The sequence below is a fragment of the Herpailurus yagouaroundi genome, unplaced genomic scaffold, assembly GCF_014898765.1.
Source record: "Herpailurus yagouaroundi ecotype Mexico unplaced genomic scaffold, PumYag 184, whole genome shotgun sequence".
NCBI lineage: Eukaryota > Metazoa > Chordata > Mammalia > Carnivora > Felidae > Herpailurus > Herpailurus yagouaroundi.
The window spans coordinates 15,495,266-15,518,700 of record NW_024412415.1 but is presented as its reverse complement, the minus strand read 5'-3'; the positions used below and the strand labels follow the sequence as shown (position 1 = coordinate 15,518,700).

At 40.1% G+C, this 23,435-nt stretch overlaps 2 protein-coding genes across 8 annotated transcripts in view; one reads left to right on the top strand and one right to left on the bottom strand.

Annotated features, from left to right (window-relative positions):
- The window catches only part of FAM227B (family with sequence similarity 227 member B), a 213,057-nt gene extending 196,118 nt beyond the window's left edge, over nucleotides 1-16,939 (top strand). For 3 of the 5 annotated variants that reach the window (XM_040492648.1, XM_040492649.1, XM_040492647.1), the window contains 4 exons: nucleotides 9,518-9,595; nucleotides 10,436-10,510; nucleotides 13,939-14,008; nucleotides 16,799-16,939. In XM_040492648.1, coding sequence (XP_040348582.1) covers nucleotides 9,518-9,595; nucleotides 10,436-10,510; nucleotides 13,939-14,008; nucleotides 16,799-16,921 — 346 coding nt within the window. In that variant the 3' untranslated portion in view covers nucleotides 16,922-16,939. Of the gene's footprint in view, nucleotides 1-5,305; nucleotides 5,441-9,517; nucleotides 9,596-10,435; nucleotides 10,511-13,938; nucleotides 14,009-16,798 lie in introns of those variants that run through there. The other 2 variants (XM_040492652.1, XM_040492651.1) reach the window with 2 other exon arrangements.
- Nucleotides 11,571-23,435, bottom strand: part of GALK2 (galactokinase 2) — a 148,855-nt gene continuing 136,990 nt past the window's right edge. For 2 of the 3 annotated variants that reach the window (XM_040492654.1, XM_040492653.1), the window contains exon 10: nucleotides 14,295-17,502. In XM_040492654.1, the coding sequence (XP_040348588.1) occupies nucleotides 17,295-17,502 (208 nt within the window). In that variant the 3' untranslated portion in view covers nucleotides 14,295-17,294. Of the gene's footprint in view, nucleotides 12,204-14,294; nucleotides 17,503-23,435 lie in introns of those variants that run through there. The other variant, XM_040492655.1, reaches the window with a different exon arrangement.

Below are 23,435 nucleotides of genomic sequence, written 5' to 3'. Positions count from 1 at the left end.
CAGAGACAGAGTGTAAGGTGGGGAGGGGCAGAGAGAAAGGGAGACAGAATCTGGAGCAAGCTCTAGGCTCTGAGCAAGCAGTCAGCACAGAGCCTGACGCGGGGCTCAAACCCACAAACCGTGAGATCCTGACCTGAGCCCAACTTGGACGCTTAACCAACTGAGCCACCCAGGCACCCTGAGTTTTTTTTTTTTTTTTATTACTATACATGTGGTAAAGCCCAATTTATATCAAATAACAGAAGAAAATTTCATTTTCAAATAGTTTAAATGATTTCAACCATTGGGGAAAAATGGATATTCTTACTATACATGCTACTAGTCAATAAAAAAAAAAAAATCAAGTGGAAAAGCCGTAGCTTTATGAATGCTTAGAATTTAGGACTGAAAAGCAGTATCTCAATTAAATACAAAAATTGACCATAATTTTGTGTTCACCTAAACTATTTCTCTTCCTTGAAGGTGGGCAGGCAAAGGAGAAACTAAATGAAATCTGCACTGTTACTTTGCATTCACCCCATAAAAATCACTGCCAGTTTATGGCTCCAAGTGATTCAGTGAGATGCTCCAAGATTTCCCAACATAGAAACCCTATCCTAGTTTACAGCTGAAGTCCTGTGTACTTAAGAGCAAACAAATGGCCTCCTTTGGGGGTTATCTCACATCCATTTGTTTCTATTTTGTTAGTAGTAATCCAATTTGGCCCATCTCAGGGGAGTAGGGGCTCTAGAATTTCTGTTTTTATAGGAGGGGCTTAGGTATTTAATGCAAACAAGGTGCTAAATTTGCAAAACAAACCCAAAATTTGTTTGTTTATTTGGAGTAGCTTTGTGAGTGGAGGACGGTTGATGGAAAGAATGGGGATGGCTAATTTCCGTCCAAACAACCCTTGCGTTGTATCTATGCAAGGGTATAAACTATAAACGTTGTGGAATCAATAAATCAACAACTTGTTTATCCAGTTGTATCAGAGAGCCAACTGTTGCCCATAACTAAATTTTCCACATATGTACGGCCAACCGTCTAAAGCACCAAAATTTGTTTTAACCGTTTTAATGAAAATTTTCTTCAAAGATATATTATACTTCCCGGATTTCTTAAACAATATAGCAAACACAATTAACTTTCTGATGATGACCAGGCTTCTCAAGATGAAATCTATGATTCAGCTACCCCGAAATCTCAGTAAGAATGCTTGTTGAGTAGGCCAAGAACACTAAACACCTCCTGAATACCTCTTCCATAACCAGCACTGGTACCCGTGTGAAGGTGCCAAGCACTTCAACAGTGAAGGCAGGAAATACTGTCATTGGCGACAGAATACTACCTAAGTTGCTGTAGCAGCATATCCAATCTGACACAGCCCTGCACTAAAGCCAAACCAACTGCTAGACTTTTAGAGTCTTGTATTGTTTTTCATAGTTTTTCTATCTTCCACTTGAAAAACTGCCTGTTGTTATCTATCATTCCTACTGATTCCCATAATTCAAACACCATGTCTTTCTCATCTTTGTGTCTCCATGCCTAGTAAATGCTCTGGCAAGTTTGTTGAATGCTTTTAGTTAAGCCTGTGTTAATATTTCTGGTAACCCTATTCCCTCAATTTTCTGAACTCTGCTATAAACCCACTGCTAATAATGTATTAAATAATGAGACTTACTAAAACCCCTATTTCACAGGTAATACCAGAGTGAGATTCCAACAGTGGCACTGTCTCCCATAGAATAAGGCACATGGGGTTGGTAATCACTGGTTAAAAAATTCCGATACATGGTTGTGTTGTGGATGTTTGACACTCTTGTAAAATCTAACATTAAAATATTTGAAGTGTAAGCAAAGGTAAACAGTAAGCAGAAGAGAACTATTCTAAGATCAGTTTGGGCCCCAGGCTAAATTATTTTAAGAATTCAGTGTTTAGGATTAGGAATTAAATGAGTTCTCATATATAAAGGACAAGACTGTGGCCACCGTTTTCTGCCTCAGCTCCTTTTATAACTTACACAATAGCATTATGTGTAGAACGGATACTTTGGCCTTAAACCTGATAATCTCATTAGCAATTCTAAAGATACTCCAAGAAATATATCTAAGGGATGTGGGGTAGCCAGCACAGCCTCCTGTAGCTTCATTCTAGAACAGTACTTCCGGCAGACAGAAGCAAAATTTGCCCCTGGGACATTCTTTTCCTGAGTTTCACACATGCCCAACTTCTCAAAGACAGAGTACTTCCTTCCTAGAAGCTTTAGGTTCTTCATCTATATTATAATCAAAATGGACCCTACAATTTCTAAGTCCCCTTGTTTCATTAATACTCTGTGTTTCAACTTTATTTTTTTAATTTTTATTTGTGTGTGTGTGTGTGTGTGTGTGTGTGTGTGTGTGTGTGTAAGAGAGAGAGAGAGAGAGAGAGAGAGAGAGAGAGAGAATGAATCTTAAGCAGGCCCCATGCTCATCACAGAGCCCAATGAGGGACTCAATCCCATGACCCTGGGAACATGACCTGAACGGAAATCAAGAGTTGGACACTCAACCAACTGAGCCACGCAGGTGCTCCAAATACTGTGTGTTTCTAAAGGGAGGTCAAATAACCCAGAGTCTGAAGTGAGGTCTTTAGGATGCCTCCAGGCTTTAGTGTGTCATATCCCAACCACAGCTGCTGTGAAGTCCTAGAACAGGACCATTTTATTTGTACTCAGATGGCTCCTTGTCCATTTAGTGGCTGGCCATATAAACTCCATGCAGCATTACATGAGGAAACCCAGTGTGAGGTCAATTCAGACAGTGGAATTGGAAAACATGTTGCCACAGTCATCCCCAAGGAATAAAATAGAGCCATTCTTCATAGTTTATAAGCTGTAAGTGCTCTAATTTTCTACACAGTTGGGGGAAATTGATGACTTTATGTATCCAACGAGGATAAAAATTAGGCTATTCATTAACAGACATTAACAGAAGTCTACTAAAAGCCATCACCACTGAATAGTGCAAGAAAGTGCTGACGTTTTAGTCAGTATCAACATCATGCAGCCCAGAATTCATTTCACAGCACAAGTATATAACTCTGACCAAATTCTGTGGGCAATGAGAATGACCTTATAAAGAACGTATACCCAGTTCATTTTAATAATGACATATGTTCAGAATTAATAATTTATAAGAAAAAAACATAGTTCTGTGTTTTAATACCAGTAGTACATAACGAATGTTCAAGGAAGAAAATCCAATTAGGTCATTACCTCATAAATACTTCATCGTGGGAACCATGCTCAAGAGCACAATATGACTTTGGAGAAGGATAAAATCTGTGAAATTCTAACAGGCAATCTGAGAGAGAAATTAAATACTACCAGGAAATGGCAGCATGCAAATTAAATTTCAGCAGCTCAAGACCCTATGCACTTTAAGAAAATACATCATTAGTTGTGCTCATCATTCTACAAAAAGAATGATATGCAGCTTTCTTTGATTTTTACTCAGGAGAAGATCTTAAGAGTTTCAATCACTAAATGTAGCCAGAAGAGTAAAGACAGATATTAAAAAGTAAAAGTAAAGACAGATATTAACCTGGTATCTTCAGGTATTGCTTGTTTCAGGAAGATTGCTAAGCCTTTTCTTCTAAAGCTGCTTGACTTAGGGACACCTGGGTGGCTCAGTCGGTTGAGCATCCGACTCTTGACTTCAGCTCAGGTCATGATCTCACAACTTCTTGGTTCGAGCCCCACATCGGGCTCTGCACTGGCAGTGTGGAGCCTGCTTGGGATTCTCTCTCCTTCTCTCTCTGCCCCTCCCCCTCCCCCATCTCTCTCAAAGTAAATAAATAAAAACCTAAAAAAAATAAAATTAAAAAATAGGGGCACCTGGGTGGCTCAGTCAGTTAAACATCTGAGTCTTGGTTTCGTTTCAGGTCATGATCTCACAGTTTGTGGGTTCGAGCCCCACGTTGGGCTCTGTAGCGGGCAGCATAGAGCCTACTTGGCTCTTTCCCTCTCTCTGACTCTCCCCTGCTTGTGTTTTCTTTCTCTCTTTCTCTCAAAATAAATAAACTTTAAAAAAAATTAAAAAAACAATAAAGCTGCCGGACTTCTTCACAGTCTGTGACAGGTAAAGGGGGAAAAAAACGAAAGGTGGAAATCTGGCATAACTGGCCGGCTTCTTGCTGATGCACTGAACTGGACCACAGCCTCTTTTTTCAGTCATGAGCATCACACCAGGCCCAAGCTAAGCAAGAACACGGCTGTCTTTCCCCAGAACTCAAAAGGACTTGAGTTTAGAGAGACACAGTCCTCCTTTGCTGGATTTGGAGGTGGGGAGGGAGAGGGGGGATGTCATACTGGAAAACACAATTGGGGAAGAGGGGAAAAATTGGTTATTTCATATAAGAAGACCCAGCACAATTTTTCCATCAGGGCAGTAGAGCCCCTCTGGTACAAACACTCTGAAATCTTTTGCAAACATTAAAATAAGCACTACAAAATTTGGATGCATGGGGAAATTATGATAGTTGCATAAAGAAAGCAACGACGCCATTATAACAATAATGTAAAAATATATATTTGTATATGACAGATGGAAAGGCACATAGAAAATGAAAATAGTTTTATTTTTTGGAAAGTGGGATCCTGGGATAATTTTTTCTTGGCTTTTGATTACACTGATGCTGCTATAATAATTCTTTGTACAGTAATATATTTTTTTACTTTTATTGAGATATAATTGACATATGGCATTGTGTAACTTTCAAGTGTACAGCATGATGATTTCACTCACCTATATTGAGAAATGATTACCACAGTAATATATTTGTCTTGCTGAAACATTTGTCAAAATGAGATTTTGTGAAGTTTAGTTTTTGTCCACTATAATTACTTAAAATGAGGCTTTCACTACTTCTCTTTTAGATTTGAGGACACTAATGTATCCCTTAAGTTGTCATTCATTGAATAGTCAAAAATGTTACTTACGCAGAATGAAATCTCAAAGCCAAAGTTTGAAAGTAACTTGGATCCAGCCTAAGAAAGTTTTAGTTTGGAATTTTACCATTCAGACTTGATTCATATCAAGAGAAAACTGAAGTTCACATGGACACTTATTCCAGTAGGTTCATTTAGAAGGTCCCTGAAGACAAGGTAATGTGTACAGTGTGATCAGAACTCGTGGATGTAACTTCTGAAGACAATGCTGTGTTTCTGCCCATAGGTTGCCAGAACAATTGGTTGAAAACAGGAAATTCCAGGTGACAAGCTGGCTGTTCAATAATAGCTACTATTCAAATATAACCTACATCACTATGAAATGTCTCTCCCAGGGTAAAATGAACTGCCCTCAGAAGCACACTGAAAACAGAAACCCAGTCCAAAATGAGGCTCTGACCAGGAAGAGGCTTCCTGGGATGCCCTCTGTCAGGCAACAAACAAGATGTGTGGGGTAGAGCTATATTCATGTAAGTAAAGCCGCCAGTCACCCTTTTATTTTGTCAAGAATCTCAAGCAGAATTCTAGAGATACGGTAAAGATCCCATCACAGTGCATGTTGGATATCCAACAAATGTTAACTCTTTGTATTTCCACTCCATTTCCAAATATTGCCCCACCCCCTTACCACCACCTAAAATATAGTGTCTTTGAGGATTTTCAGTTAACTCTAGCCACCTACAATGTTTGGTATACTAAACAAGAAGCAGGCTAACTTAAGTTGGTACCACGCTTTCCTGGGCCCAGGTGTTAAACTGTTAGGAGAAGTGCAATGTCAGCCTTCTGCACAAGTATTGATTAGACCTGAGATCATTTAAGAGCTGGCCAACAGGCCGGACCCCCTGCCCCAAACTGTCATCTGTACCACCAGGTTTGGTGCCCCAAATATTTTGTTAGAAATTCCAATGTCAAAAAAAAAAAAAAAAAAGGAAGGAAGGAAAGAAACAAAGAGAAAGAGGAAGGAAGAAAAAGAGAGGGAGAAAGGGAGAGAGAGAGAAAGAAAGAAAGAAAGAAAGAAAGAAAGAAAGAAAGAAAGAAAGAAAGAAAAAGAGAAAGGAAGAAAGGGAATATAATATTATATTCTATGTCTACAATATTATTTCATCTTTAGGCTGTAGGACACCTATTTTAAAATAGCCTTGTATTCTATCATCTCCACCTTTAAAGCATATCTTGAAACTATCCAGTTTCCACTGTTACCACCCTAGTCCAAGCACGGCTACCACTTTCGCCTCAACTATGGAGAAAGCCCCCTTTAGAGCCTCCCTTTTTCTCCACTTTCCACAAGCCATTCATCACATAGTCAAGGGATAATTCAAATAAGTCCCTTGCTTAAAAGCTTCCAACAGCTTCCTCTTGCACTTTGCCATCGGCTACGAAGTCCCTTAGACCCAGCCCCTTAGACCCAGCCCCACCTATCTGATTTCATCTCCTACCTCTCTGCCCTCACTCACTCTGCTCCAGCTACACTGCCCTTTCTCCTACTCAAATGTTACGGCCAGCTCCATTTCTTCTGATACTCAGGCCTTCTCTAGCTAATGTTGTGCACCCCCAAACACATTCCCAGCCATTCTCTTCTCATGCACTGTTTTACTGCCCTTATAGTACTTACCACTATTTAATCAGTTTATTTGCTTGTTATGCCCCCCTTTAAACAGGGGACTTAATTTGAGTATACGTTGACTTCTTTGTGGTGAATGGCTTATGGAAAGTGTACATGCTCTAGAATATGAGCTATATGAGAGAGTGGAAACCTTTATATCTTATTCACTGCTCAACCTCCAGGGTCCAGAAGAGTGCCTGGCACACAACACGTGCTCAAAAAGTAATTGTTGAATGAGTAATGGTATCACCCAATTAGGTTTATTGGTTTTCAAATTGACCTTTATGACTGACTGACTTGTCACTCCTCCTTCTTAAAGAGATTCTCTCCTTTGGTATATGCTACTGTGTTAGTTATACCAGTTCCTGGCTCCTCCCCTTCTTCTACTCCTAATCCCTAAAATCTCTCTTCATCAAGATTCTTTCTTTTCCCACTTCATTCTTCCCCAGGGTCTCATTAATTCTCACTGTTTCAACCATCATCTCTGAAGAGAGTCTCCATTTTCATATCTACTCCCATTGATCTCTATCTGCGTTTATTGAGAGTTTCTAATTGAACATGCCCGTTATTAAAATACCTTCTCATCCCCTGTAGTACATCGTCCAAAATGACAGACTTCCCCATCTCTATAAAATAATTCCATCATTATCCTAGTCACATTTGATCTCTCCCCCTCCCTATCTCTCATCCAGCCCCCATACCCAATTAATAAACAAATTCTCCTTCATTCCTTTACAGAATCTCGAATTCCATCCCACATCTCTCTTAGCCTTTTGCCCTTACCTTAGTGATGGGTCTGAACTTCTGAAATTAAATAGGCTCATATTCTATTTCATGGAAAATCAGATCAGGAAGAGAGCCACAAGACCACCTAACTAAACCCCCATCCCTTACAGACAAGGAAAAAGAGGGCCAGCCTGGCTAACTACCTTGGCTACCATGTCTTAAATGGTAGGTTCTGACCACAGTGCCAGAACAAGAGCTCAGTCTCCAGGATAGCACTCCCTCTACAATCTTTGGGTAATGGCCCATCAGTGCCAGCCAACGAGAGAGGAAGAGCTAAGAGGGTCCTGAAATAAGAGCATCAAGAGAGAAGATGAGTAAAGGATACTGAAGAAACACACTTTGTTGACTTCCCAATTTTGCTTCATGGTGCCTTGAAAAGGGCTGTATCTTGAATAAGTCTTTGAAGCCAATAATGATTATTCATCCTGTGCACATGCAGTTGCTGGTCTGCCTCCTGGGGACGCCAGATGCTATCAGAGTACTGATTTAATTTCCACCTACACAGTACAAATGAACTTTTCATCAGGAACCATAAGTTCAGGAACCATATGCCATTGTGACATTAACCAGTGAAGTCAGGCTCCTCTCTTTCTTGAAGGAAAATCTTATTCTAAAACCTAGATATAATTAAGGGGGAAAGAAAACTTGGAACGTATCAATGAATAGTCTTCTCTGAAGCCTATTTCAGAGACTTTTGATCCATTTTAGGGTAACATAATCACCCAGCACCTCTCAAACTCTGTGCTTGGTAGGATGGAGTGTGTTCTGCTGTCAGCACTGCTTCCCTCTATGGTCAGTGATGCTGTCAAGAAGCCTGCTTAGGGATGAGCACTGAGTGTTGTATGGAAACCAATTTGACAATCAATTTCATATTAAAAAAAAAAAAAAGCCTGCTTAAACAGGTTCTGTGACCAACCCAGAGAACTTACCTCTTCTAGCATTGCTGAGAAAGTAGTCTTGAGTGCAGAGAAAACCAGGTGACCTTTTCCTTGATTCTAAGACCTTGATTTTCCAATTATAAGTGATTGAAGATAATTCCTGAGTAGTTTAGAGCTTCATAGGAAAGACATGAATTTTATGTAAGTTCATTTTGAGAATCTTTCTTGTGGAGCCATTCATCTTCTTCCTTCTAAATACCTCAGCTGAGATGCAATGCTCAGGAAGTTAAGGTCATAAAGTTAAGTACCTAGGTGGTCCTGCCTCCAGAGACCAAATCCACTGGACTGCTCCTAACATTCTCATACCAGATAAATAAGATTAAAATGAGCATCAAGGACAGCCTTGAAAGAGACCATAAATAATGCAGTCAAAGAAAGACAGAGGTAATACTGAAGAGTGCTTCAGGAGGAGGAGCGGAGGCCATATAAGGACAGCCTCGTGCCCTGTGTCTTGGTAATCACAGAGGTTTAAAGAGCTCCTAGTTTATCAGTGAGGCTAAGGTCTTCTCTTAACACAAGCCGAGAGCTGCCTCCTGGAGTCATTCGCCAATTGCTGAAGGGAAGGGAGTTCAGAAGGGAAGTGCCTGCTTTGTTAAGGCACGAATGTGGGTTTAAGACCAGGGTTAGGAGCACAACCACAGGCTGTACCAGAAACAGGTGGGACAAGAGCCCCGGGCTTTTTAACAGCACACTTACACCTTCTACTTACCATCTTTCTTCCCTGTAATAACTAAGGCAACCAACATACACTGCCATGCACCTCCGGAGCCTTTCAGAAGTCAAGAAACCTTGAGGTTCTTGGTATATGTAGAAATGAAGAAATGCTTCAATAGGTTAAAAATTTTTGATACATTTTAAATATTTAATTTAACAAATTGCTGCTTTTAATGTACATACACATGCATGTGTGCATGCACAGGCACACACACAAAACACCACAAAAAAAGGTAATCACAGAATTTAAGAAACTATTAAGTCTGAGTGCACTGTGGGTGGTGTAGTTCAGATTATGGGACACAGTTTAACGTGGTCTAATGGATCCTCCTTCTTTCTGTCTTCTCAGTTTAAATCTGGACGTAATATTCATGTCCACACTTGAGACCCTTCGTGAATGGGAAGCCCGGGCGAGATGGCCCTCTTGGTCCCCCCGGTAACGGATACTGTCCTACTCTCCCAAATGTTTCTAATTACAAATCTTTCCTTAACCATAAGCCAATCACACCACCTGCTCCAACTTACCGTGATATCATAAAAGAAGCAAAAAGACAGTTTGCAAAGAATCAAAAGGATTTTAGGATGTAAGTTGATGCCAAACTGTTGTTAAATGTAAAATCATAAGTGCTGTGAGCTGGAAGTAATCATAGAAATCATCTGCATTAAGCTCCTTATTTTACCGGTGAGAAGAGTCACTTCTGAGTGTCTTAAGAGATTTGGAGATTCTTTTCTAGTAAGTGTCAAGGGTGTACGTTAGAGCTGTGGAGCCATGGCAAGTATCAGGGGGTTGAAGGAAGGAAGGAAGCTTTGCTGTACTGTGGTTGGAGGGATGCACCCCAGCATGGAGAGACCAGGAGAGAGCTCCAGGGAACAGAGACTGGAGTACTGTTGATCTACAAAGATGAGCCCTGGGAGCACAGAAAGGTTGTTTGCAGGATGAGCTCCCTGGAGCAGGGGTGGCAGTTGGAGCAGTATTAAGGAATCGAATACAATAAAGAGAGATAAATGGAAGAGTAGCCAGGTAGGTCTTATCCAGTGAGCAGGACAAAAGTTTGCAGAAAATCTGCTTTCTGAGGGGCGCCATTTCCCTCCCACCTCCCCCAGCCCTCCAACCCCCACCACATATGCACACGCGCACACAGGCATCGACACTTTGTAAGAGGGCCCCTGCTGAAGCAGCAAGGTGGAGTCCAGACCTTACTCAGGTGTCATGGGTTATGCGTTTGGTATGTATATATAGGAGGGGCTGGGCTGGGGGCGTCCTCCCACCACGTAGTCCGTAGGGAGGGGATGTTGAAGAACTGGTCTGTGAAGGGCTTTTGCTTTTGCTCACATGTAGAAGTCAACAAATTGCTGATTTATTCTTTCCCAAGTAGAAATGCCTGCTTTACTTTAAAATTTAACTCGAAATTTTGATTTTATAGAGAGAAGCACAGAATTAATGAAGAAATAAAACTCCTAAGACAGCGGCAGGAAAGAATTGACAAGGAGCTTGATAGGTTTGTTCCTTACTCAACTTTCTAGTGCTTAAAAACATTTTAATTGAACAAGTGTATTACATAAAGCTACGATAGGTTTATTTAAAAATACATCAACTCAGGTATCTGCAAAGAGATTTTCTACTTAACTGTCCATCTGAATAAGTTTCTTTGTCTACAGAATCAACTACTCTACTAATTTAATTCATTGCTAAACATCTCCTTTTACTCCTCTACCTTTAGGGCTTAAGCTCAAGGCCAAAGCATAAGAGACTCTTAAAAACCGAACAAACTGAGGGTTGATGGGGGGTGGGAGGGTGGGTGATGGGTATCGAAAAGGGCATCTTTTGGGATGAGCACTGGGTGTTGTATGGAAGCCAATTTGACAGTAAATTTCGTATATTAAAAAATAAACCCATAAACATGCCCTGCCCTCCGGAAGACGTAAACTAGAAAAACAGGCTATTTAGCTGGTCTCTCTTGGGCTAGTTCTTTGTTCCTCTTCTGCTATAGATACAACATTTTGGGGGGCACATTTATTTTATAATTGAGTAGAAAAACGAAAACTATAAAGTATTGAGACTAACCGACTTTTAGCATACTCACGTGCCCCAAAATTGACAGGTGAGTGCAGCCCTGCAGACAAGCCACAGCTGTGTGCCATTCATCTTCTAATTCCTATTTTGGAACTTAAATTGCGAGTCTCCTACAGAGCTGTCGAATCATTGTGTTATACACCCAAAACTTACATTGTGTGTACACTATACTTAAATTGAAAAAAAACACAAAAACTAGTTTCTCGCGAGGGGTGCCTGGGTAGCTCAATCGGTTGGGTGTCTGTCTTCAGCTAAGGTCATGATCTCACTGCTCATGAGTTTGAGCCCTGTCAGGCTCTGCTGATAGCTTGGAGCATGGAGCCTGTTTGGGATTCTGTGTCTGCCTCTCTCTGCCCTTCCCCCCACTCACATTTTCTGTCTTTCTCTCTCTCTCAAATATTAAATAATAACAAAAACATTTTAAAATTATAAAAGAAAAAAAAGCCAGTTTTAGGGCACCTGGCTGCCTGTTAATGGAGCTTGCAACTGTTGATCTCAGGGTTGTGAGTTTGAGCCCCATGTCGGGTGTAGCAATTACTTAAAACCTTAAATAAATAAAATCAAAGTTAAAAAGCCAGTTTCCCAGTCACATGAGAAAAATCTAGCCTATTACTTTAGAATCTTATCTCACTTTTCACGAAAAATCTTATCACCCAAATTTCCCCTTCACAATACCTAAATTATAAGATCTGATCCCAGGTGACATTTACAAGTTCCCCCAAATCAAATCTGTATGGGATGGGATTTCTCATCACTGAGAATATACAGAAGAATGTAGAACAGTCACAGCAATTTGCAAGAAGCACTCAGATATGTTTTATGCAATGGGACATTGTTGTGATAGGGAAAAATCTATTATAAGATGGCCGACAGGACTGCTAGGGAAATTCCCCTTCCAGGTTCTTCTTCCTACCCCACTTGCCCAGCGCACCAAATTACTAATGGGGAATGCGGAAGTAACAAACTATAAATTGTTCCCTCTGCTTAAGCTTGGGGCTCAGACCTCAGGAGGGTGATCTCCTCTGAGCCCGCTGGTGTAAAATAAACCACCTGCCTTCCAAGATCGCCATGTGCTGGTTGGTTCTTCTGCCGGGTGATCCGACCAGGTTCCATAACAGTTGGAGAAATTAAAGGGGAAATATTCAGTTGTGTATATAAATCTCATATGCCTATTAAATCTGTAGGCACAGCATACAAGTATATCTGTAATCTTCGAAAGAGAAGAAAGGAAAGGCAAACAGAAAAATGGAGGTTAGCTAGTGGGGATGATGCAAAATTGTGAGTGTCCTAAAACACTGAATTGTACACTTAAAAATTTTTTTTTAACGTTTTTATTTATTTTTGAGAGACAGGGAGAGACAGAGTACAAGTGGGGTAGGGGCAGAGAGAGGGAGAGACACAATCTGAAGCAGGCTCCAGGCTCTGAGCTGTCAGCACAGAGCCCGACGCGGGGCTCAAACTCACAAACCACAAGACGCTTCAGACCAGTCAGACACTTACCCGACTGAGCCACCCAGTCGCCCCTGAATTATACACTTTAAAACGGTGAATTTAATGGTATGAGACATATGTCAATAAAAGTGTTATTTTTAAAAAAGGAACAGGACACTGCAAATTAAAAGGGTGAGTTGGAAGATGGCTTGATTTTAACAAAGTGAGGTGAACCAGAATTGAGTATGACTGGCACCTGAGGGAGATTCTAAGGGTGTTACTGAGAAAGGGCAGCAGGGATATTCTGGAGTGTGGTTAGGACTGTGAGAAAGAGACCCAAGCTGTGAGAGCCAGATTTGAGGAAAGCAGGAGAGAACAGACCCAGAGGGGAATAATAAGTGAAGAGAAAAGCCAGTTGGGGAGATAAAATGGACAGAGATAAAGCAGAGAATACTTGAGGAGGCATTTGTTGGTCGCGTGGCTCTAATGCAGGAGACCCTAAGAGCTAGCCCTGCTGTGCCGTCCCGGGTGCCCTATGCCAAGTGCTAAAAAAAAAACCTAGAGGCAGCCTTGTGGGGGGGTGGGCTAACCCAAACTTTATGCTTTAGCAAAGTATATTGGAATTTTCAGAATGTTTTCTTCCTACAAATTCCATGGAGGAAAAAAATCATTTAGAATGTCTCCCTTGAAAATTGCTGTGAAATTAATAGCCATCTATCCCTTTTCATTTTCCTGTCTGCTGTGTTTCTCTTGCTAATGTTTCTCCCTTGTCCCAAGTTTTTACCCATCCTGGCCTAGCCTAGCTCAGCTCTGCCTCTCCCCTCATCCATAGATGTCTGGAAAGGTTTCTGCAGCCTCCTAAATTCAGCTATTCAACTCCTTCATAAGTATTTCTTAAATGAGTACTTGGTGACAAAAATCATGATAGATTCTTAGATTCCTGCCTCCATGGGCTTCCAGTCCAGTGAGCACCCTCATGCTTTAGCCTTTTCCACCGCTCTTTCCCCCCAGATCTCTCCCTGCCAGTCCCTCTTATTCTTCCCTCCCCACTGACGCCCCCTAAAGTCTGCACTGGAGACGGGAGAGTGAAGTCAGTTCAGCAAATACTGTGTAAACCATCTCATGAAGAGAATGCTTCACTCCAGGGGAGCAGTGGCACACAGTGGACACTGCTTGGGTTCACATCCTGTATGACGTGCTAGCTGGAGGACTGGGGGGACAGGTTACTGAACCTGAGCCTTTTTCATCATTTATAATACTGGGTGACAGTAGTGCCTACTTCATAAGAGTAACTGAATGAATATATGTAAAATGCCAGCAGATGCCCAGAATATTAAGTTTTGTGTAAATGTTGGCTCTTAGTTGGTGTCAGTATAAAACAATTAGTTTGGCTACTGATTTTTAAAAAATTTTTTTGATTAGACTCCAGGCGAAGGCTACCAAGAAACCCTACGAAGCTAAGAATGACTTTGACAAGTTCCTACATAAACTGGTATGTTTCCTTTTTGAAAATAGTTGAGAATTCTCTCTCTACCTTGTCTTAATTGGACTGGACAATATTCAATAGCACTGCATGGCTTCACATCCAAGTTACAGTGAGTGACAAGGTAGAATACGCTATTTTAATTTAATCATCTGCATGCACATTTAAGATCATCTCTGTTTTACATATTAGTGACAACCTCATGCCCACTTATCCTCATCCCTTGCTTCTGACCATGGACAGTTCATGCAACTGAAGACTCCAAATGCAGTCAAAATTTCAAATAGAAACTTTATCAGTGTTTGCAGTCATATTTTATTTCCCATCATTAATTCAACAATAATACATTGGATTCCAATGAATGCGTTAGATGAATGGTCCCTGCCCTCAACATAAGACAGAAATTATAAGGTTCTAAACAGGACTCAAGTGTGAGAAAGAAAGAAAATAAAGGAGCCTGCTCTGTCTTTCCAGTTTTCTTTGTCCCCCCCTCTTTGGCTCCTCCTTAAATTATGGGCACTTCTGTTAAATCTGAACGTTCCTCTTCCCTTCCAGCAGGCAAGGACATGTAGAGAAAGGGGTGCAATAAATCTGAAGGTTGAGCCAGCTGAGGTCAGGAATAGGAGAGAGCTTTTTATTTTTAGCATGTCTTCGAGAACAGTCCTCACGGGCCACTAGTGTAACGTCAAAAACAGAGAGTAGATCATCTAATGAAATTTCTATATGAGCCAGAAAGGTGAGAGAAGGGAGTAGAACACCTGCATGTTTAATATTAAACAAATAGGACTATTCTTTACTTCCAAAAAAAATTCTTTCTCCCATTTTTCTTGGTCTCCCCTAACTACTACGGCTAGAGACATGGGTACAGAGAATTATTTAGTGTAAGAAAGCCACTGTGCCAGTGTGCTGGTGAAGGGCAGGTGACCTCGGCTGGTAAATGGTACATGGGCCGAGTATCAGGGAAACTACAAGTTTTGGAAACTGTAGCACACTGAAGAGTCCAACATCATCTAAACAAAGCAGCTATACCTCAGCTTAAGTTCACTGTCCGCCCCCCATCCCCAGGAATGGAGGGCAGGGGATAATCAGATCTTTCACCATCCATAATCCAGATTCTCCTATAAAATTTCTGATGAGAACCCCAAGTTTTTAAATACTTGGGGGCCAAACTAAATGTATCTGCAAACCAGATGTGGCCTGTGGGCTACTGGTTGGCAACCCCTCATCTAAATGCTAGACTTAGAGCTCTTCAAAAGCTACCTCCAGCCAGCGTAACCTATCTTATCCTCCACTGTATCCCAGGGCAAACAAACCGAGGTGTCCAGACACACCATGTTTATTTGCCCATACTCATACATTCACTCATCTGCAGTGCCTGCTCCCCAGCTTTCATATTCGACTCATTCTTTAGGGCCCTGCTCAAATTCCATCTTCTTCATAAGGCTTTTTTCCAGTTGCCCTAGCCCCATCCTCTCCAGAAAAGGTTGAAATCTCTCATAATTTCTAGAATGACACTTGGTGATGGTTTGATTGAAAACTAGTTCTTTTCTTCAATCCAGACACCAAGACAAGAGTAGATCCCTGGCTTAGAACAACTGTGTCTTCCAAAGCAGAGGGCACAATGGAAGTTTTTAGTCACGTACTGCAAGAAGGAACCTCATGATGAAAAGTTTAAATAGAATAGCAAAGCAACGGAAAGTACCACTTTTTTTTTATATATATAGTAATCCAGGTATCTCTAAGTCATTATGTACCAACCACAGATCTTCTGTGGAAAATGGAATAGTATTAAAAAACAATTCTAATTTTAAATCATTTCAGATTTTGGATTATTGGGTGTTTAAAAACTCAAAATTCATTCAACATATTTGACTTAAGCTTTCTCAAGCGTTTACCTTTCTTTCAAGATGAAAATGCACCTGCAGTTTATTTTAGAATAGAATGGATTTCCGAGTCCTTTACATAGGACTGTTGTCCTTTGAGAAATATTAAAACTAGCTTTGCCTCAGACTCTCCAAAACTGAGATTCAAGATGATGTCTAGTGTTTAAGATGCACATTAATGAGCAAAACAGTCATCAAATAATACGAAAGTGTGATAATTTTCTGGATAATTTATGCCATAAGACTGTTGCTGTCTCAATTATCTGGTTATAGCAGCAAATTACTTTCTGGGTTAAATCTTCATATAATTCAGGAAGACCTTCTTGTGAGAAAGCCATTCACTTACCATCACCACATGGCTAAACATTTCTGCCCACTTTTGATGAACACATAAGGACTCACCAACACCCCTACTCAACCCCAGAACCCACTCTTACCCACATACCTGCATAACTGTCCTACACTGTTCCACACATACAAATGAGACCTGCTAGACACACCCCAAAGGGTTGTGAGGCATGGATGGGGTTTCTCAGAGCAAGTAAGCGTGCCCTGTGGATCAGAGAGGCATTTGAGAAGAGGTAGCATAAAGTGGGAAGAAAGTAAATTCTATGAACAAATTGAATTATCTGAATTATCATCCAGATAACTACTTTAGTGTGAATACAGGTAAGGTGTAGAGTGTCTTTTATGTAAGTTTCTCTATTTTAAGTGACAGAGACAGCTGAGGGCTGAAAGAATTGAAAGTGATTGTTTATGTGATATCACATAGCTTTTAAAAAGTAAATGAGCCTAAATCCATCTTGGCCAAAAAAAAAAGGTAATTCTTCTCGTCTTGATAATTAGTGAGTGTAGTAACCTCACATTCAAGTATCCAGGAAAATTTGTGAGTCTTTCATTATGATTATTTTAATAGCGTTCTGAAGCTCGAACTGAGAGAGAGTTTCTGGCATCACTCTCATCATCAACATCATCAACAGAAGACTACAACTGTGAAGAAGAAGAGTGTCAAGAGAAACCAGAAATGGACTGTATTTAAGAATATACAATTCAATTGTATCCCTTTAATTGTAGCAGCATGTTTAACTCAAGTCTAATCCATGAGGTCAGTATAAATGTCTTTTACCAATTCATCTTTAAAAATCTTGAAATCAATAAATGTCAGTAAATCATCCTTAAAAGATCTGCCCAAGCATAATTTTGGCTCTTATTGATAGAAAACATAGTTTAAGATGGAAAAATAATCATTATGAAGCATAGAGAGCTTTCAACCGTTTCTTTGGAAATACATCTTGATAATAGCAACCGTTCATCATAATACAAAACAGAAAGAGGATTAATTTACTGTGGCATAAGAAGTTCTGCCAGTTCCTAAATGCCCTAAATAGTTTCTCTGAGATTTTTTACATTGTTTAGGCCTCAAGGAAAACCAAAGCCCCACCCCCAGGTTTGGTAGCAAACAAACTCTGCTTCTCAAATGTTAAGTTTCGGTCGCTCCTCTGGTAATAAGCTTCGTGCACCTTTGCTAGGAAGCTGGACAGCTTGTCAGCAGGTACAATTGATACTGTACAGCCTCCCCATCCTGCTCCAGTGAGTCGTGACCCTTGAGCCCCAAACTTCCTAAAACAATGAGAAAAAAAAAAATTAGAACCTGTAAAAGAAAGTAAGAGTGGTTTGCCTGGTACTTCTAGAACACACAGCCTGAGGAGAGAATATGTGTGGGGTTTTTTGGGGGATCAAAGGGTAGTTAAGTGTTGCCAAACATTTTAGGACATGAAGGAATGTACACTGTTTCAGAAGGTGATTTGAAATTTAATTTTATCTAAAACTAGCCCATGGTTTTTTTCTCTAGGTAGTAAAAGTTAGCATTACTCCTGTTTGGTGAAAGCTGGCAATAATCCACTATAAAGTCTTGATTCTATAAAGTCACCAATTGAAGAGTTGTATGTGGCAAGCTTACAGGTGATGAAGAGGAGGGAGTAAAAGGAAAAGAGACAGCAGACATGATCAACAGTATGAATCAGAAGGTGGCTCCAAATGAAGTCAAATCAAAATGTAAATTGCAAGTCTTATACAAGTGAGGGTTTCTCTAGTAGTCATTTAAGGTGTGTTTGTAAGACTTGGCTGTTCCCCATAAAAGTATCAGTCCCCTAGAACAGACAGCCTGGGTTTGCGTTGAATAAATTTATCGAGAAGGAACATGTTATTAAACTCTAGACCAGTCTGTCTATTTAAAACCTAATGGGAAGCTATACAGACGTTTCCACAAAAATGGAAGGTGGCCTCTACAAGTCCAAATGCATCTTCCTTGAACCTTTGGGAACTACTCTGACAGCTGAACTCAGAATTTACCATCAGCCAAAATGTGTGACCCGGATGGAAACCACTATTTAAACCACCACACAAAAAGAGGTCATTTTAGTCACCATCACCCAGGCCAGCTTCCAACCAAAGATTTATACCCAAGTAAAAGGCCCTACACAAAGCACAAGAGTCCCTCATTTTTTAAGATGTAATTTATCCTGATAATAAAGGTTAACATGTACTTCCAATTCTTCCTAATAAAATTTGCTCCAAATTCATAGCAGATTAAAAACTCCATAATTAATTTAGCACATTTTTTTCTCTCTTTTTCCATCTAAATGAGCTACTTTACTTCCTGGAAAATATCAATAGAATATTAACCCTCCTCTAGGACATCGGATTTATTGCACACCAGTAATTCATTTTCCCCTCAATGATTTTCTCAATTGGTTCCTTTTTATTATCTGTTGTATTCATTAAAATATGTTTTTCAAATGAAAATAGATGTTTAAGGAAGAAAACAAAATGCTTTCAAAGAAAGATTACTCATCTCCTGCTGTCCCCCAGACATTCAGCTTACAGCCCAGCAGCTGCACAGAGCCCAGACTCCTATCATCCAGGCTGAAAGTTTCTCTGACTGGGAGATTCTAGGATAATTCTGAGTTCCCAGACTGGCAAAGGGCCATTTTTTAATCACAAAGAAAAAAAGAAAGTTGTGATACGCAGTGACATCAAACTATTGCTACCCATGGAAGATGCTGAAAAAACCGAGGTGTCACCGAAGCATTTCTGGAAGACCCTAAAATTGGGACACAGAAGCCAACCGTGGCCTGGTCTAGAGAACAACAGGGTGCCTCTTACATGATTCTCTAAGATCCAGACTATGCCACTGTGCTGGACTTAAATCAGCCAGGTCTTTTATGGTCTTCAATGGACTTCAGACATGTTTTCTTACATCTTTTCATCTGAAAAGTTTTTGAAAGCTGTTTCAAAACTGAATCTAAAGCAAACTGAGTATTGTTTCTAACTGGTTACAAAACCAGTAGGAATTGTGCCAAAGGGTGTATTTTCCTCAGTATCCTGCCACTTTCCAGAAAGCAGAAACTAGAAGTATTTCTAGGCAAATATATTCACTTTTGAGTCCCCAGAGCTGCTCTGGCACCACCCTGCCTGCTGCAGATGAAAATGGACTGGGTTGCATCAGCCACATGATATGAAGTCATCAGGGCTCAAATTCCCAAACAGAAAATGATAAATGCTATTATTATAAATAGCCTTCTGCCCTTGAGTCAATGGCACTTGTGATCACAAATCAGGGGGCCGCCCGAGTACCTGGTCTGCAGCCTGCCCAGCTATATATACTCACAGAGGCAGAGGTCCTGTCTGCAGTGTTCTAAACTGGTGCTTAATATGCCCTTTGGCATATGCCATAGAAATTCAGGGAAAAATCCAAAAGTTAGGAGACCAATATAAGCTTTATATTAGGAAAGAAAAAGAAGGCAAGCCTTGTTCTTCCTAAGAGAACACTAAGACATTAAAAATATAGATTCTTGGGGCGCCTGGGTGGCGCAGTCGGTTAAGCGTCCGACTTCAGCCAGGTCACGATCTCGCGGTCCGGGAGTTTGAGCCCCGCGTCGGGCTCTGTGCTGACAGCTCAGAGCCTGGAGCCCGTTTCAGATTCTGTGTCTCCCTCTCTCTCTGCCCCTCCCCCGTTCATGCTCTGTCTCTCTCTGTCCCAAAAAAAATAAGTAAACGTTGAAAAAAAAATTAAAAATATATATATATATATATAGATTCTGAGCTATTGCACATCAGAGAGCAATACAAGAGTTATGAACACCAAAACCCTAGAATCCCCCAAATACCACTCCTTTGTGGTGACCAGACTGGGAAATAATGTGGAAGGGTTGGTCAAAACAACCAAAGCAGCCTTTGCCTTTATTAGTATGATCTAGGAAACAAAGGCAAGAGGAGTTAGGCAGATTATAGAATGCTCCCTTTGATCCTTTTATCACTGAAAAGTAATCATATAACTAACTTTCCAGGCATCCAATATAGCCTGGCTAAAATTTCCTACTTTAAATGAGCTGATTGGACCATAAAGCACCTACTAAGATACAAGGCACAGAAAAAAGCAGGGTGTGGTGGGGGTGGGGGTGGGGGGAGGGTGGAGGGAGATCCAGTAAACATAGCCTTGCTACAAAGAAGGAAAGAAGGGATTGTGCCTCGTATTTCAATTCAATTTTATTTATTTCAAAATACTTGTATATTATACAAATGGGTATTAAATTAATTCAGAATATTTTGAATTAAGGGAGAGGTTATATCTCTCCAGGCCCAGCCCAGCACAATTCTAGACATTTGGTAGGTTGTAACAAATAGCTGTTGGGATTATTACACTTGTTTTAAAATACCAAAATATATACCCAGTCTGTTTATTTTTTTATTAAATCAATGTTAGAAAACTTCAATTATGTGAAACAGAGTACAATAATGAAGAGATAATGTCCACCCAATTATAAAATATCATTTTGAATGAACAAAATGCATTTTTTAAGAGATGGCTAAATTTTATTTATTTTTATTTTTAAAGTTTATTTATTTATTTTTGAGAGAGAGAGCACAAGCAGGGAAGGGGCAGAGACAGAGGGAGACACAGAATCCGAAGCAGGCTTCAGGCTCCAAGCTGTCAGCACAGAACCCAACATGGGGCTTGAACTCACTAACCATGAGATCATGACCTGAGCCAAAGTTGGACGCTTAACTGACTGAGCTACGCAGGTGCCCCTCGAAATGGCTAAATTTTCAAAAAGAATTTCTTGAAGTATGTAAAACAACTTTTAATTATATGTGAGACAGCTCACATATATATATTATATATAAATATAACCTGTCAGTAATATATCTTATGTCTGGAAAGCCTTCTAGCTTCTGCTCTAAAGCCTAGAATCTTCCAGCTAGAATCTCAGGAAAACAGAATTTCCAGAAGAATTTCTATGACTTTTGCAGCCAAGTTAGAAACACTCAGATTGCTTTAGATTCAAGAAACCACAGACTTCAAATACTGTTCAAATGAGAAAGTATAAGAAAATGTAACTACAAGTCTGTTTGAGAAACGTAAGCTACTAAAGGCCCTGAAAGATGAGCTGGTTTCTGCAAAGGGCATATATATATATATATATATATATATATGAACAGGGTTAGGGGGGTGGAGAGGACAGTAAGCGGAAGACAGGGGCCCAAAGAGAAGTGAGCCCCTAAGCGCAGTGGAAAGGGCCTTGGCCCTTTATTTGGTAGAGTGTAAAGATTAGCCTCAAGATCATGGGGAAGGAAACATACAGATAGGAGTTTACACTTCATTCTCCCCTGGCCTGCTCAGGAGAATGGGTGCAAAAGGCTGAGCAGCATAGGCATGGAGTAAAGTTTGAAAAGATTTCTGAGGAAGACAGCAAATTAACTTTTGTAATCTTTGTTAGCCTATTAACATTTGTCATTCATTTCCCTTAATAGCTTTGGCAATGATGCAGCAATGAGGTCTCTAATTTCAGCAAGTGTCAAAACAGAAATAAAAGACATTAACTATTTTTTCTTAAATATAACCAGGAAAATTGATAACAAATGAGCTATCTCATATATAACTGACTTGGTTTGAAAATTGCTTTGTGTTTCTCAACGAATCCTACTTTAAAATTTAGCTGTTTCTTAAAATTTACATTTTGTTCATTTAGAAGAATTATTTTATAACTGGGCAAGTTTCATCTTATTCTCTCACTATTATACTTTGTTTCACATAATTGAGGTTTTCTAACATTAGTTTAATAAAAATAATAAACAGCTTAACAGCATAAATGTAGTTTCCTTCTCCCTCCCTGGCCCTTTCTTTGAATGCTAAACTGATTTTCTCTTAAAGAGCAGTGAAAAGCTCAACTGACAAACAGAGCAAGTGTCAGTGATCTTTTCTTTCTTTTCCCCCTCTTTTCTCTGCTTGGGTCATATAGCAGCTTCTTACACATTTTCCTATAGGCTAGCTACCTAGAGATGCCTTTTGAATATAGTCTAGCTCAGATCACAATAAGATTTCAGTTTGTATGACAGGTGTTTGAGGGGATGCAGAGAAAGGGGAACCCTCTTGCACTGTTGGTGGGAATGCAAAGTGGTGTAGCCACTCTGGAAAACAGTATGGAGGTTCCTCAAAAGTTAAAAATAAAACTACCCTATGATCCAGCAATCTACTAGGTATTTACCTACAAAATGCAAAAACACTAATTCAAAGTTATACATGCATTATCTATAATAGCCAAGTTCTGAAAGCAGTCCAAGTGTCCATCCATTGATGAATGTATAAAGAAGACGTGGTATGTATGTACACACACACACACACACACACACACACACACACACACTGGAATATTACCCATAAAAAAGAATGAAATCCTTCCATTTGCAATGACATGGATAGAGCTAGAGAGTATAAGGCTAAGCGAAATAAGTCAGAGAAAGACAAATACTGTATAGTCTCACTCATATGTAGAATTTAAGAAACAACAAATGAGCAAAGGGGAACAAAAAGAGAGAGAGAGAGGCAAACAAAGAAACAGACTGTTAACAAGAGAGAACAAACTGATGGTTACCAGAGGGGAGGGGAGTGGGGGAAAGAGTTAAATAGGTGATGGGGATTAAGGAGGGCACTTGCTGTAATGAGCACTGGCTGTTGTATATAAGTGATGAATCCCTAAATTCTACTCCTGAAACTAATATTACACCATATGTTGACTAACTGGACATTAAATTAAAAGTTTTAAAAATTAAACTAAAAAAAAAATTTAGCTTGTATGTAAGTGCCCTAAGTATCTAGGCATTAAAATCCTTCATTCACTCAACCAATTAGTTGTGTTTTCATACAAATAGTTTCCAAGCAGGCCTTCAGGAAAACTAAAGGAATTTTAAAGTGTCACAAGTAGACCTGGAAGTAAAGACTGTCTTTGGCCTTGTTGCTCCTTGAACCCATTTAAGCTTCCCTCCTCCCTCCTCTGGTCTCGGGAAGGCAACCAACCATCTAAGGCTGCCCAGTCTTAGTCATGCCTTCCCCACTGGTGTTAACACTTTTAAAGGGGACAGGGAAGTGTAGCACATCCAGCACCTCCCCTGCCTAGCCCAGTGCTACAGTCATGAAGCTTCAGGAGGAACTAGGGCTTAAGGGCATCTCATTTTGCATTTGAACCTTTCTACTCATTTACCCTCCACGACTA